At 33.2% G+C, this 14,630-nt stretch overlaps 1 protein-coding gene across 1 annotated transcript in view; it reads left to right on the top strand.

The window, feature by feature from the left end:
• Positions 1-14,630, top strand: part of COG5 (component of oligomeric golgi complex 5) — a 363,078-nt gene that overhangs the window by 192,911 nt on the left and 155,537 nt on the right. Inside the window, exon 8 of the mRNA XM_015134669.3 lies at positions 5,195-5,360. Coding sequence (XP_014990155.2) covers positions 5,195-5,360 — 166 coding nt within the window. The remainder of the gene's footprint in view (positions 1-5,194; positions 5,361-14,630) is intronic.

Raw genomic sequence — 14,630 nt, 5'->3', positions numbered from 1 at the left:
TGGTAGCTTAATGGGGATAGCATTGAATATATAAATTACTTTGGGCAGTATGACCATTTTCATGATATTGATTCTTCCTATCCATGAGCATGAAATGTTCTTCCATTTGTTTGTGTCCTCTCTTATTTCGTTGAGCATTGGTTTGTAGTTCCCCTTGAAGAAGTCCTTCACCTCCCTTGTAAGTTGGATTCCTAGGTATTTCTTTGTAGCAATTGTGAATGGGAGTTCATTCATGATTTGGCTCTCTATTATTGGTGTATAGGAATGCTTGTGATTTTTGCACGTAGATTTTGTATCCTGAGACTTTGCTGAAGTTGCTTATCAGCTTAAGGAGATTTTGGGCTGAGACGATGGGGTTTTCTAAATACATAATCATGTCATCTACAAACAGAGACAATTTGACTTCCTGTCTTCCTATTTGAATACCTGTTATTTCTTTCTCTTGCCTGATTGCCCTGGCCAGCACTTCCAATACTATGTTGAATAGGAGTGATGAGAGAGGGCATCCTTATCTTGTGCTGATTTTCAAGGGGAATGTTTTCAGCTTTTGCCATGATAATTGGCTGTCTGTGGGTTTGTCATAAATAGCTCTTATTATTTTGAGATGTTTCATAAGTACCTAATTTATTGAGTATTTTTAGCATGAAGGGGTATTTAATTTTGTTGAAGGCCTTTTCTGCGTCTATTGAGATAACGTGGTTTTTGTCATTGGTTCTATTTATGTGATGGATTACGTTTATTGATTTATGTATGTGGAACCAGCCTTATATCCCAGGGATGAAGCCAACTTGATCATGGTGGATAAGCTTTTTCATGTGCTGCTGGATTCGGTTTGCCAGTATTTTATTGAGGATTTTCACATCGATGTTCATCAGGGATATTGGCCTGAAATTTTCTTTTTGTGTTGTGTTTGACTGCTAAGTGGTAGAGTTTGGATCCTGATTTAGGTCTGGCTCCAAAGTCTGTGAAATAAGAATAACAAAAAACTGGTAATGCAATACAGAATCCAATAGAAGCCAAAATTTAGTTACTTAACAAGATTAACAAACTAAATTGATAAGTACCAAGAAGACTGATGAGGAGACGGGAAAAAGAGGTACAAATTACCACTATCAAGAATGAAAAAGGTGATCTAATAACAGACCCAACAAAAACTAAAAAGATGTTAAGACAAAAGTATGAGTTTACACCAATTGATTTGAAAATTTAGATGAAATTGACAAATTTCTGGAAAACGACTTATCAAAAATAACACCAGGAAAATTATAAAATCTATCTAGTTCTTTGTCTATTAACAAAATTGAATTTATTATTAAACCTTTCCTTGGAGAAAACTCCAAAGCCAGACAGCTTCACTGGGGCGATTCTTCCAAACATTTAAGGAATAAATAAACCAGTGTTACATCAACTGTATCCAAGAATTAAGAAAGAGGGACCAAACGTATTTACTTGCTCATTTTATGAGGCCAGGATAACGTTAATATCAAAATGAGAATATTGTAAGGAAGTAAAATTACTAGCTGTCTTCCTTTAAAATCTCTACAAAAATACTAAGCAAAGAGTTAGTATATATAAGCCACAGAGATCTAAAACTGATAGTGTATTATGACCAAGATGGCTTTATTCCAGAAATATAATTTCTCCAGTAAAGGAGGAAAATTATTATCTCAATACATAGTTAATAACATTCAAAATCAATTCATGAATAAAAATACTCTTAGCAAGCCAGTATCTTTAATCTGATAAAGGGCATTTCTAAAAATCTTGATGGTGAAATATTCAAGGCTTTCCATTTGATATTGGGGATCATGCAAAAATACCAGTCTTACTACTCAGTGCAATGCTGCAGATCTTAGCCAAAGTAATAAGAAAAGCGATGAGATAGAGGAGAATGGGAAGGGAGAAATAAAAGTTATTCAGAAATACCTTGGTTATATAGATAGAAAAATCAAAACAATTTACAGATTGTTTACAAAAAATTTAAAAACATACCAGTTATATAAAAAATAATGTAAATAATTTAAACTGAAGATATATAAGACGTTTTCACAGAACACTATCTATAAAACATTAAGAGAAGTTAAAGACCTAAGTAAATGAAAAGAGATACCATATTCATGGTATTGAGAGTAGCTCAATGTTACAAAGATATCCGTTATTTCTATCTATAGAGTTAATGCAATATCAGACAATACCTGCAAACTTTTTTTAAAAAAGGACATTTGTTAAGCCAATTTTGAAATTTATATGGAAGTGTCATATATCAAGAAGAGCCTATATCAAATTGAAGAACAGAGGCAGAGGATTGCCAAATCTGATATTTAAAGCTACAATAATTTAGATAGGTGAATTGTAAGGGTAGAGAAATGGTAGAGATTTGTAAGTCCAGAAACTCACACACATATTTAGAAACTTGGTTTATTGCAAAGGTGGCTTTTGGGGAGTGCAGGTTATTTTTATTTGCTCTTTTTTTGATCAATTGGGTATTCATGTGGAAAAACACTAATCTTGACTCCTATTTCACATTATATAGAAATTAATTCCAGGCGGATTGTATTTCTGAGCATGAAAGATAAACCAGTAGAGTTTCAGGAGAATAACTTTATGAATGAAAGATATCTTTATGAATGTGGGGTGGGGACCACTTTTCAAACAATACCAAAAGTGCTAAACCATAGAGATCAAGATTGATAAAATGGGCTATATTCAAATTAGGAATTTGTCTCCCTTAAAATACTTCATTAAGAATGGGAGAACATATTTGCAGTACATATAATTATCAAAGTGGTTGTATCCAAAATACATCAACAACTTTATATGTAAATGACAAAAAACAACTAGTTAAAAAAATGGGCAAAAGATATGAATAAGCTCTTCACAAAAGAAGATATCCCAATGGATAATTACCATGTAAGAAGTATTAAGTTTTTTAGTCATCATAGAAATACAAATTAAAATCATAGTACTCACTCCAAATAATAGCCAAAATTAAAGGAATGATCATTTGAATTTTTGGCAAATTTGTGGGGCATCCACAATTTTCATATATCGCTGGTGGGAGTGTAAATTGCTGCAATGGCTTTGTAAAATTGGCAGTATCTACAAACTCTAAGTATACTAATATGATTTAGCAATTCTACTCTTGCCTGCAAAAATGCATATGTATATATGTTCACTAATAGAGGTGTACAGAATGTTCATGGCAGCATACGTTAAAATACCTAAAAGTAGAAGTAAGCCAATTATTTATCAACAGTAGGATGGATAAACTAAAGCAAATTACTACAGTGGAATGCTGCACAGCAGTAAGAAATGAATCAACTACTGCTGCATCCAACCACATGGACGAATTTCACAAAAAATGTGTAGAGTAAAAGGGACAAGCCACAAGATAGGGACAAGCCACAAGATAACACATACTGTATAATTCCATTTATTTGAAATTCAAAAACAAAATAAATTTTTGGTGTTAGAAGTAATGATAGGGATAATATTTGGAACAGTGCAGTTTGGGGAGCTACACAAGATCCACAGGTGCTGATAATATTTAGCTTCATGATCTAGGTGATAATGTGTTCACTTTGTGATAATAAAGCTGTGCTTACATAATTAGCAGACTCCTCTGTATGTATGTTACTTAAAGAATTTTAGTTCAGACAATTGCAGTTTTGTAACTAGCATAATCTATGTATTAAGCTATAAATATGAGTACCGTTAATTGAAAAAGTGATCATGTTAATTGACAACTTTAAAATTAGTTCTAGAATTATTATAAATATTGTAAATTGTAAGTATTATAAATAGTGCTATAATATATACTTCTTTAATGATGAGCTATATATGTAATATAATACACTATTACATTAAAATAACACCAATAGTTTTTAGAAGTAACCTTTTCACACATATTTTCAGAAGTTGGAAGTTAGTAATTTTTGGAGTGGAGAATTTTGAAGAGTGGTTTATTTTAGCTGGGTGTTTTAAGTGAAAAATTTAAGTGTTTTTTAGTTGTTGTATGCATCTTACAATGTACATTCAGCTGATAACACTGAAACTGTGCTGTGTGTGGAGAAGCTATGCTTTTCAGATCCTCTGATAATAGTAAAGGCAATAAATATAGTTTTAAAGTATATCTGTATTCTAGTTTTATGAGGTGAAAGTGTTCTTTGATATTGCTCCAGCAGTGCTTTCTTGGTTATACATACACTTAAATAATGACATGGGAAATTTCTTTACAGCTGCCTCATTTTGATTTTTGGTCTCTACTAAAAAGTTTAAAGATAAAACAGTCTTGGGAGAAAGGGAAAAAAATGGAAATAACAGTAAAAGCAAATGCTATGCCCCTTGTTTTCAGTTAATAATTTTTTATGAAATAGCTTATTTTTTTTGTTGGCATACATTAAAAGAGAATTTACACCATAGAATTAAGTACTATTATGACCATATTAAATTAAGCTTTTTTATTAGAACATTTTAATTTGAAATAATATCCATTTGGTTATTTTTCTTGTTTAATTAAAAAAAAACCTCAAATGAGTATTGTTATTCGCCAGCCAGGTTTCCTGTTATTTTCTTTAAGCCAAATCTACCTGTTGTTCTGTTTTATTTATGTTTTGTACATTTTTCAATAAATATAAGTTCCATGAAGACAGGAACTTAATTGGTTTTGTTTCACTACTGTTTTTCCAGCACTCAGAGCTATTTCAGATACACAGTAGGCACGTGTAAATATTTGTAGTTAGAATGATTGAATGGATCAATGAAATATAATGAATAAGTCTGCATGGTTCAGCTCTCAATCAACTCCACAGAATTCACTTATTGTTTAAACACATGTAGAAATAACAAATGTTATTTCTAGTATGATTTTTATAGGGATTGGTGGTAGATTTTAAATAAGCTTGAATATTATACAACAGACTTTCGAACTTCTTGTTATTTTTTAAAGGAGGACAAAAATGGTAAGGGGGAAAATAATATACATCATATTTAGCTTTGTTTTTTATGAAATAAATAATGATTAAAAATAATCTGCACTTCAAATTGTGTTTTTTCTTGTCTTTGATAATTTTAAAATATGGTAGTATTTAAATATGATAGGACTGCTCAAGTACCACTTAAAATTGTATATATGTATTGGTTTTGTTTGTTTTCCTATTTATATCTGTTTCCACCCCACCCCACCTTTTTTAAGAATCCAACTCAAGTCGGAACAGCTCTTCAGGTTTTCTATAATCTTGGAACTTTGAAGGATACTATTACCAGCGTTGTGGATGGATATTGTGCTACTTTAGAAGAAAATATCAACAGTGCATTAGACATAAAAGTTTTGACTCAGCCTTCCCAGTCAGCTGTGAGAGGTATGGATGTGGTTTATATTTAGCTTCTTTATTTATTTATAACTGAGAAGTCCTTTGAAAAGTATGTGAAACACTCATGTTTCAAAGCAATCTAATGACTCATTTTTTAGTAGACAGAAAATGAGAGAAGAAATTATGTTTCAGAATTTATTTATATCGTTTTTGTCTAATCAGTGATTTGAACTGGCCAATTGGTATATTCAGAACTTCTAGATAAAGATCTATAAACTGTAGCATCATTTAGTTGAGAGGAAACAGATGCAAAAAAAAAAAAAAAAAAAAAAAAAAGGGCAAGGAACACATTTTTCTTCTAAAATCCTTATCCTTCCGTGTGCTTCTTATTGAGACAGAAAATGTTTTTTAAGGAATGCCATCTCTACTTTAGCTTTCTGGACTTTTCTTTATGATAATTCTGGTACCCAGGAAAAATAATGACTAACTGTGGAGATAGAAACTGATAAAATCCTTGGGAACATTACAACTATATTAAAGTCTAAAGAAAACTGTTAAAGGATGGTAAATTCACGGTAGAGAGGAGTAGCGCTTCATTAGGAGTCTGTAAACCTTTTCCTACCAACACATAGCTGACATAGCTGGTGATACTTACATATACATACCCTTCTCCATAAAAGAAGATAGAAAAGACCACAGATTATATCCACCCTCTCTTACTTGCTGCTACTCCGTGTCTCCGTTTCTCCCCTTATATTCATTCTTCGTTTCTGTTGGTAGGAATGAACTATGCTTTCTCTCAGCAAAGACCAAGCACTTGCAGTTGTATTAGATCTCATCACTGCAAGGTATTGCTTTAGCAGATGCCTTCTTTCCACCAGATTGACAATATTTCTTTCTTTGCATCTCTTTCCCTTCACATACAGTTGTGTTATTGTATCTCCTTTTGCTTAAAATCAATTAAATATATCTTAATGTATTTCTTCAGCTCTACTACCTGCATTTTATTTCTTCAGTCTTCAGGAAAATTCCCCGAAATGTTATCTGTAGTTAATGTTTCTGGTTTTTCTCCTTCCATTTTTCTGTTGAAGGCACTCTGATCTATCACAGGGTTGATGGAATAACTCATATTGAATTAATAAGAGTTCTGGATCCATAGTTAATAGTAAAAAACAGTGGCTATTTATTAATTTTTTTTTTTTTAGATTTTTAATTTTTTATTAAAAAAATATAGTTGGAGTTTTGCTATGTTGCCCCAGTTGGTCTTGAACTCCTGGCCTCAAGCAGTCCTCCTTTCCTTGGCCTCCCAAAGTATTGGGATTACAGGCATGAGCCACCATGCCTGGCCTATTATTATTTTTATATTTGCTATATATATGTGACCTTAATACTGAATATATATAACTTTTAAGTTGTACTAAACAAAAAGAGATAAAAGAATCTTAGGTCTTAAAGAGATTTTTAAAGGTTAGCCCTAGCCTCTGAATCGGTTTGTATTGAAACTATTCTGGAAGGATATCTTTGAAAAGAACTTGCCAAAGGAGATTTTACTCTTAGCTTTTCCCAGCAGTTATTCTCAGAAAGTTTGATATAATGTTTAAATTTCCAGGAGCAGTTTAATCTCATTCCCCCTTGTGTTGTCAAGAATGGGGAAAAAAATGAAAGCAGTTATTCACATGCTGTCAATCCTAATGTATGCCTCTTTTGTTGAAAGAATAAAGAGTTTTAAAGCTGCCTTATTACTATGCCTTGACAAGTGGATACCATGGTTTAACACAGAAACCTTAAGCATCAATTCTTTATTATTTTCTTTAAAAGAGTAATCACAATTATTTTATATTTTAAAATGTTTTATAGACAGTATTAATGTTAGTTTCCTGATCTTGTTTATATTGAAGTTATGTAGGAGAATGTCCTTGTTTGTTGGAAATACACATTAAAATATTCAAGAATGATGGGCATCGTGTCAGTAACTTACAAGTTGTTCAGGGAAAATTTTTTTTACAATACTTACAAATTTTTTATAAATGTAAGATTATTTCAAAATTTTAAAAATACATAATAGGATTCTGTCAGTGTATGTTTCTGAGAGTGAATGGCTCACAGCTGATGAGGATCTAACAGAACCACTACACAGGAAATTGACAGTGGCATTCATGAGTGTGATGGTGCATGATCTCATTTTCAATCTGAGACTTCCTAAGAAGAGAAAAAAAATACACACACACACACACGTGAATATAAATAATACAATTTTAAGGATAAAAAATAAAAAGCCTGTAACTCAATAAGAAAAAGGTAAACAACCCAAGAGAAAAAAATGGATCAAGAATATGAATAGGCAGGTCACAGAAGAACACATTCAATAAACATGTGAGAAGATGCTCAGCCTCTTTTTGCGGGATGAAACAGTTATTAAGGAAATACAAATTAATCATCAGATTGGCAAAATCTAAGAACTAAGTTCTGGACAAGAGCAGAAACTGTTGTAAACTATGCAAGGAGAATAAAATCCACTTTACTCAATTTTATCTCTAAGGTGGAAAATGTGTTCACCTTATATTATACTTTCTAAGAATATACTGCAAGAAACTCTGGCACGTATATATAAGAATTTTTGTTACCTGGCTGGCATGGTGGCTCATGCCTGTAATCCCAGCACTTTGGGAGGCCAAAGTGGGTGGATCAACTTGAGGTCAAGAGTTTGAGACCAGCCTGGCCAACATGGTAAAACCCCCTCTCTACTAAAAATACAGAAAAATTAGCTGGGCATGGTGGCACATGCCTGTAATCCCAGCTACTCAGGAGGCTGAAGCAGGAGAATCGCTTGAACCCAGGAGGCAGAGGTTGCAGTGAGCCGAGATAGTGCCACTGCACTCAAGCCTGGGCAACAGAGCAAGACTCCATGTAAAAAAAAAAAAAAAAAGAATTTTAGTTACCTCATTGTTTACAAATAGTGAAAAAGTACAAGCAATGGATAAACTAGTTTTAAGGGGATTAATACACAGCGTTTAAATTAACAAATTTCCCGATATAGATAATGGTCAAAAACAGTACATGAAAAAGTTACAGAAACATATATACAGCATGATACCGATTTAAAGCCTAAGAACATGACAGACTATATTAAATTGTTTTTGCATGTGCACATATGTACTAACAGTGTAAACACGTGCATTGGAACAATGATCAACAATTTTAAGATACCAATGCTGGGCATGGTGGCACATGTCTGTAATCCCAGCTACTTGGGATGCTGAGGCGGAAGGATCACTTGAGCCCAGGAGTTCGAATCCAGCCTGAGCAACATAGCAAGACTCTATCTCTTAAAAACAAACTACAAAACCCAATACCATTACATCTGATGAGAGAGCAAGGGAAATGAGACTAGCAAAGGAGAGGACAAGGAAACTTCACTTTATTTAATGTTGTATTTCTTAAAGTTTGGTGGTTAGTGTTCATAACATTATTCTATATGCTTTTTTGTATGCCTGAAATATTTAACAATAAAACATAAATGTTAAGAAAGTCAAACAATGAAAAAAGATGATAATGAAGCAAAGTAGACAACACAGTATATCCAAATTTCATCACCCAGATAGATACTGTGGTTGTTACTATATAGTGAACAGTAGTCCATACATTTATCTGTGCATTTTATGTTATAGAAGGATAAATGGAGAGGCATAAATGGAATTTTAAGATACATGCTTTTTAAAAATATCTTTTTATTATAAAGTAAAACTTACACAAAAAAAACCGTAAATGAAACATGTAGCTTAATGAATTATTATAAGGTGAACACTTCCTAGGCTAAACCAGCCATCCAGAAACCTCTTTACCAATCACAACCAACCCCTCTCTCTCCCGTATGTAACCATTATCCTCACTTTTATATTGATAACTTCCTGTGTTTTTCTCTTTATAGTTTTATCATTCATGTGTGTGAACTTAAGCACCATAGTTTAGCCTTACCAGTTTTAGAAGTATACTTTTTAAAATAAAATATTTTATTTTCGTTCAACAAAATAATTAGAAATTTATGTGGCATCAAGGACTTAGTGAATTTCCAATTAATGCTTCTTCATAGGAAATACTAGATCCTAATTGATACCTCTAAATTTAAAAGTAATGAATGAAAGATTACAAAAAAAATTAAGAAATTGAAATCATTTGTTACTAAGTCTATTGAGTCTTTACTACTAAATGTGGGAGATAGGCATACTTAAACTTTTCCCTACCCCCCCATCCTCATTTGCCTGTTGTTTGTTATGTTATTTTTGAATGATTAATGTTTTTTACATGTTCTTCTATTTTTAAATGATTTTAATCTCTGGTTGTTTTAATATGACCTCTGCATTTCTTTTCTCTTTTTTTCAATAGCTTTAGGAGTACAAGTGGGTTTTGGTTACACGGATGAATTGTATAGTGGTGAAGTCTAAGATTTTAGTGCATGGTCACCCAAGTCATGTACATTGTACCAATATGTTGTTTTTTAGCCCTCACATCCCTCCCACTCTCCCATTCTGAGTCTCCAATGTCCCTTATAGCACCCTTTTTGTACCCATAGCTTAGCTCCCACTTGTAAGTGAGAACATACGGTATTCAGTTTTCCACTCCTGAGTTACTTCACTTAGAATAATGGCCACTTGTTCCATCCAAGTTGCTGCAAAATATATTATTTCATCCTTTTTTATGGCTAAGTAGTATTCCATGGTGTGTGTGTATATATATGTGTGTGTGTGTGTGTGTGTGTGTGTATGTGTGTGTGTATATATATGTGTGTGTGAGTGTGTGTGTGTATATATATATGACAGTTTCTTTACCCACTCATTGTTTTATGAACACTTAGATTGGTTCCCTATCTTTGCAATTGTGAGTTACGTTGTGATAAACATACACATGTAGTTGTCTTTTTGATATATGACTTATTTTCCCTTGGGTAGATACCCAGTAGTGGGACTGCTGGATCGAATGGTAGATGTACTTTAGGTCTTTGAGAAATCTCCATACTATTTTCCATAGAGGTTGTACTAGACCTCTCCGTTTCTATACTTATCTCTCCCTTGGCTGGATATCGTAATCTAGTTGATTTTTCAAAAATGTTTCACAGGTACTGTGCTCTCTTGAGTCCTTACATAGTTGGTGGTGTGTTTTGCTTTTATGCTTAAATGATTTGGCCAGGTATAAATTTTTATTTACACTTTCCCTTGGAATTTTGTAGCTGTTTGTGTCCCAATAAATAATGTTTTTCTTCCCCCACTGAACTGGAAAATGAGACACAAATGTAGGAGACAAAAACATGACAATTGTAATGCTAGTTTTATTACTGTTGAAAAAAATGCACCGAAAAGCATGGCTTTGATTTATAACCAAATGGATTTTTTAATATATCACCTCAAAATTAAACTTATTTCCCAATTTAGCCTTTCCCACTATACTTACCACTGGTAGAATGTTGGTCAGAATGCACCTTTTATATATACAAAGCTTCCACAACAGAGGAAGGAAGGGACTGAGCCAATGATGCTCAGTTTCTTATTCAGATTCACTCTTCACTCACTCCTCTTCACATGGAGAGAGTTGGATAAGAGGTAGGGAAGGAAGGTAAGAAAGTTGCTTTAGCTGAAGTCCCTTCATATGAAAGAAAAATGAAGGGTCCCATCTACCATCAGACATTGCTTTACCAACTGCTGGGTTTTAGTGTTGTATTAGAGAATTATGAGACTAATCAGATTTTTATCGCCCACTAGTTGACTTGCTTTTTCTTGACTGTCCAAATGGATTTTCCTTTATCTTTGAAGTTGAGTGACTTCTTTAGCGTGTGTCTCAGAGTTGAATGCTCTGTGTCATGTTTTCTGTGTGTGTGTGTGTGTGTGTGTGTGTGAAGTTAAAGTATGTTCCCTTTTATAGAAAAGTTTTCTTCCACTGTATATTGAATATTTTTCTGTTCCATTTGTTCTTTTCAGGAACTTTATGCATATATCAGATATTCTTTGTTTTCCATGTCTAGTATCTTCTTGCACTTGGTGCTGGGCATAATGTGGGAGAGAGAGTGTCATGGATGTGGAAGTCTGATTCTCTTAATATTTGCTTGGAGTTTTTTCACTTTGCTTCCAGTATCTTTGCATTTTACTTCATTTTGTATTATTTCCTCTTGCCTATTTTACATGTGTTACTGTGTTTTCACTCTCATTTATTATAACTTTTTGTTTTTTCTAATATGGTCCTAATTTCTATAATATTTTTCCAGTGAGTATCCCAGTAATTACTTTGAGGCAGTGGAAAACTGAGTACCCCTTTCCGTTGTTTCTTTGGTGATCTATGTTTATCATTGCTTTTAGCTTATATTCCTTTCTTCCTCCTTCCTGCCACCCTCCCCAGTGTCTATGTTAAGTCCATTCTTGCTTTGTTTCTGATGATTATTCATCATTGAAAACTGCTAGCTATTCATTGAAGAATGGTATAGGCATGGCTGAAGAGAGATACCTGAAGCACTCTGCAATTTAATTTAGGTTTGTTGTCTACAATACCCATTGACCAGTTTGTTACTTCTTTTTACCTTGGGAGCACATCTGTTCTCAAAATTTGTATCATTCAGAAGAAGCTTAGTATGGCTTCCAGTAAAGCTGTTTAAGCCATTTCTGTGTTGAATCCTAGCATTTGCAGTATTTTTTTTCTTCATCTCACTTTACCTCCAGTAGTCTCCCCACACTCAGGGGCTAATTCTTAAACAACATAAATATCAATTCCTTGTGATTTTCCTTCAGCTTTTTTTTTTTTTTTTTAATTTTGCAATGTTGAACATTCCCTGGCCTGTCCATATCTGTAGATCTCAGCTGTAATCAAAAGAATCCTTAGATAGCTTGTGCAAATTCTTACAATTGATTTTAAGAGCAATTTACTCTTCCTAATGATCTATGGTGTCATCTTTCTGGTTCCTTCTTCATTTTGACTTATCTACAGCAACTGGCATGCATGCTTCATAATCTCCAGTTTGAAGTTTTGTTTCTTTGAGGTTGACATTTTCAATCTTTTATTTGATTTTCTTTTCATTGGCATTCAAGGGAAGAGAATAAGAAAATGATTTTATTCCATCATCACTAACTAGAAATCATTTTTCAAGTATTGTATCTATGAGGATCTCTTAGTTTCTTTTATCAGTTAAATAAAACTTAAGGGACTATTTTGTTTCTTGAGTCTATTAAAGCTAACTGGTAATGGCAATATCTTGTATTTCTGCTTGTATTTAAAAGAATAATAGGTTGAAGGGTTTCATAAAACCAAGTCATACATATTCCAGGAATTTGACCTGTATTTTTTAGTATTCATAAAGACACTACATACCCTTTTCTGACTGTTATGAGTTCATTCTTTATATAACATGTGAGAACAGCTGCAGATTGTTATAGTATTATCTATTTCCTGTATACCTTCCCTTAATAGTCTTTGCATAGCACTGCAAATATTCTAAAGCTTCATTAGATGCAGATTTCAAACAGGTATTATCTATATTTTTAAGCCAACATCTTTCTCATAGATTATTTTATTGCTTGCTACTATTATCAGACTAAAGAAATAACTGCGTTTGTTTGCTAAAGGTACGTGCAATTCTTTTCTGAATTGTTGAAAAACTAGAGTTGGGTAGTTTACACACACAGTGCCTCTGGTTTTCTTGATCTTGTCCTCCATAAAAGCAGAGATATAGACTGACTAACCAATGATGAGCTCTTCTACTGCCTGATATTTAACGTTAGTTTGGAGTGAAATGTATGCCTTTCAATTTGGGATTAAAATTTCTATTTTTTTGTTGAAACATTTCAAACCTTTACATATAGATTCCTGTATGTGTTATATACAAGAACATTCTTAGACAGTCTCACTCTCTAAAAAGTTAGTATTAATACATTAATATTATTTAAGGTGCAGTTCATACTCAAAATTGTATTGTTCCCCAAAATGTTGTTTGTGTAAGTTGGTTTCACCTGACTGAAACCAGTGAAACCAATCAGGGATCATGCTTTTCTGTTGGCTGTCTTGTCTCTTTAATAAAAAGCAGCACCACTGCCTTTTTCTTTTTTTTTTTTTTTTAATGGTATTAACATTTTTTGGAGAGCCTCATAATCTGAATTTGTCTGGATTCATGTGGTATTTTCTTCATGATTAGCTTCAGGGTAAACATACCATTGGTAAGATGATGTTGTGTACTTCCTATTATATCATATCAGGAAACAACACAATTATTTCAGTTTGTTTCATTGCTGCTGATGCTGAATTAGATCACTCCATTAAATTGGCATATGCCAGATTGGTCTTTGTAATACTATGCTCTTTTCTTTGTAATTAGTAATTTATAGGTGCATACTTTGAGACTATGTGATGAATATCTTGTTCTCGATAACATTTTTTTTTTGAGATGGGGTTTTGCTCTTGTTTCCCAGGCTGGAGTGCAATTATATGATCTCGGCTCACTGCAACCTCCGCCTCCTGGGTTCAAGCAGTTCCCTGCCTCAGCCTCCCGAGTAGCTAGAATTACAGGCATGTGATACCATGCCTGGCTAATTCTGTATTTTTAGTAGAGATGGGTTTCTCCATGTTGGTCAGGCTGGTTTCGAATCCTGACTTCAAGTGATCTGCCCACCTCAGCCTCCCAAAGTGCTGGGATTACAGGCATGAGTCACCATGCCCGGCCAATAACATTTCACTTAGTGTTTTGGTATCCACTGATACTCTTTCTCTTAATTAATTTTGCAACTAGTAGTTGCAAAATGGTGATTTTTTTTCTAATTCTGTCATTCTTTCTGCGTTTATTAGCTGATATTCTTTTATAAATAGCATTTCCATCCTTTATAAACATTTGAGTTTCACTATATACTCATGAATTATTTTTTAATCATTGTTTTATAATTTATTACCATCAGTATTATTTTGGATGGCCAAATTATCTGAAATTTGTGTTGTGGAAGCCCCTTCCAGTCAACTTGATGTATCCTTTTGAAAATTTTCATTTGTCTTCAAACACTTTATTGCTCACTGGCACAATATCTGTCACATTCACCTTGTATTTTCACTGCTCCAAATATGAAATCACTCTTTTTTCCACTGAATCCTGCTTTGTTTTTATTGGAGAATGGTCTTAGAAATCAAAATTTGGATACTAGGTATACTTACTACTCTTGAGGAACCATCGTCTCTCTGACTTTCCAGTGGATAGAGTTGGGAAATATGTCTAATCCCCATTACATATTTGTGTCTTTATTCTGTTTACACTGAGAACCTTATTTTGCTCTGTTCCAAAATATACCTAAACTAGTTTCA

Source organism: Macaca mulatta, chromosome 3, assembly GCF_049350105.2.
Source record: "Macaca mulatta isolate MMU2019108-1 chromosome 3, T2T-MMU8v2.0, whole genome shotgun sequence".
Lineage (NCBI taxonomy): Eukaryota > Metazoa > Chordata > Mammalia > Primates > Cercopithecidae > Macaca > Macaca mulatta.
The sequence above is the reverse complement of the archived record's forward strand: the minus strand, read 5'-3'. Positions and strand labels throughout refer to the sequence as shown.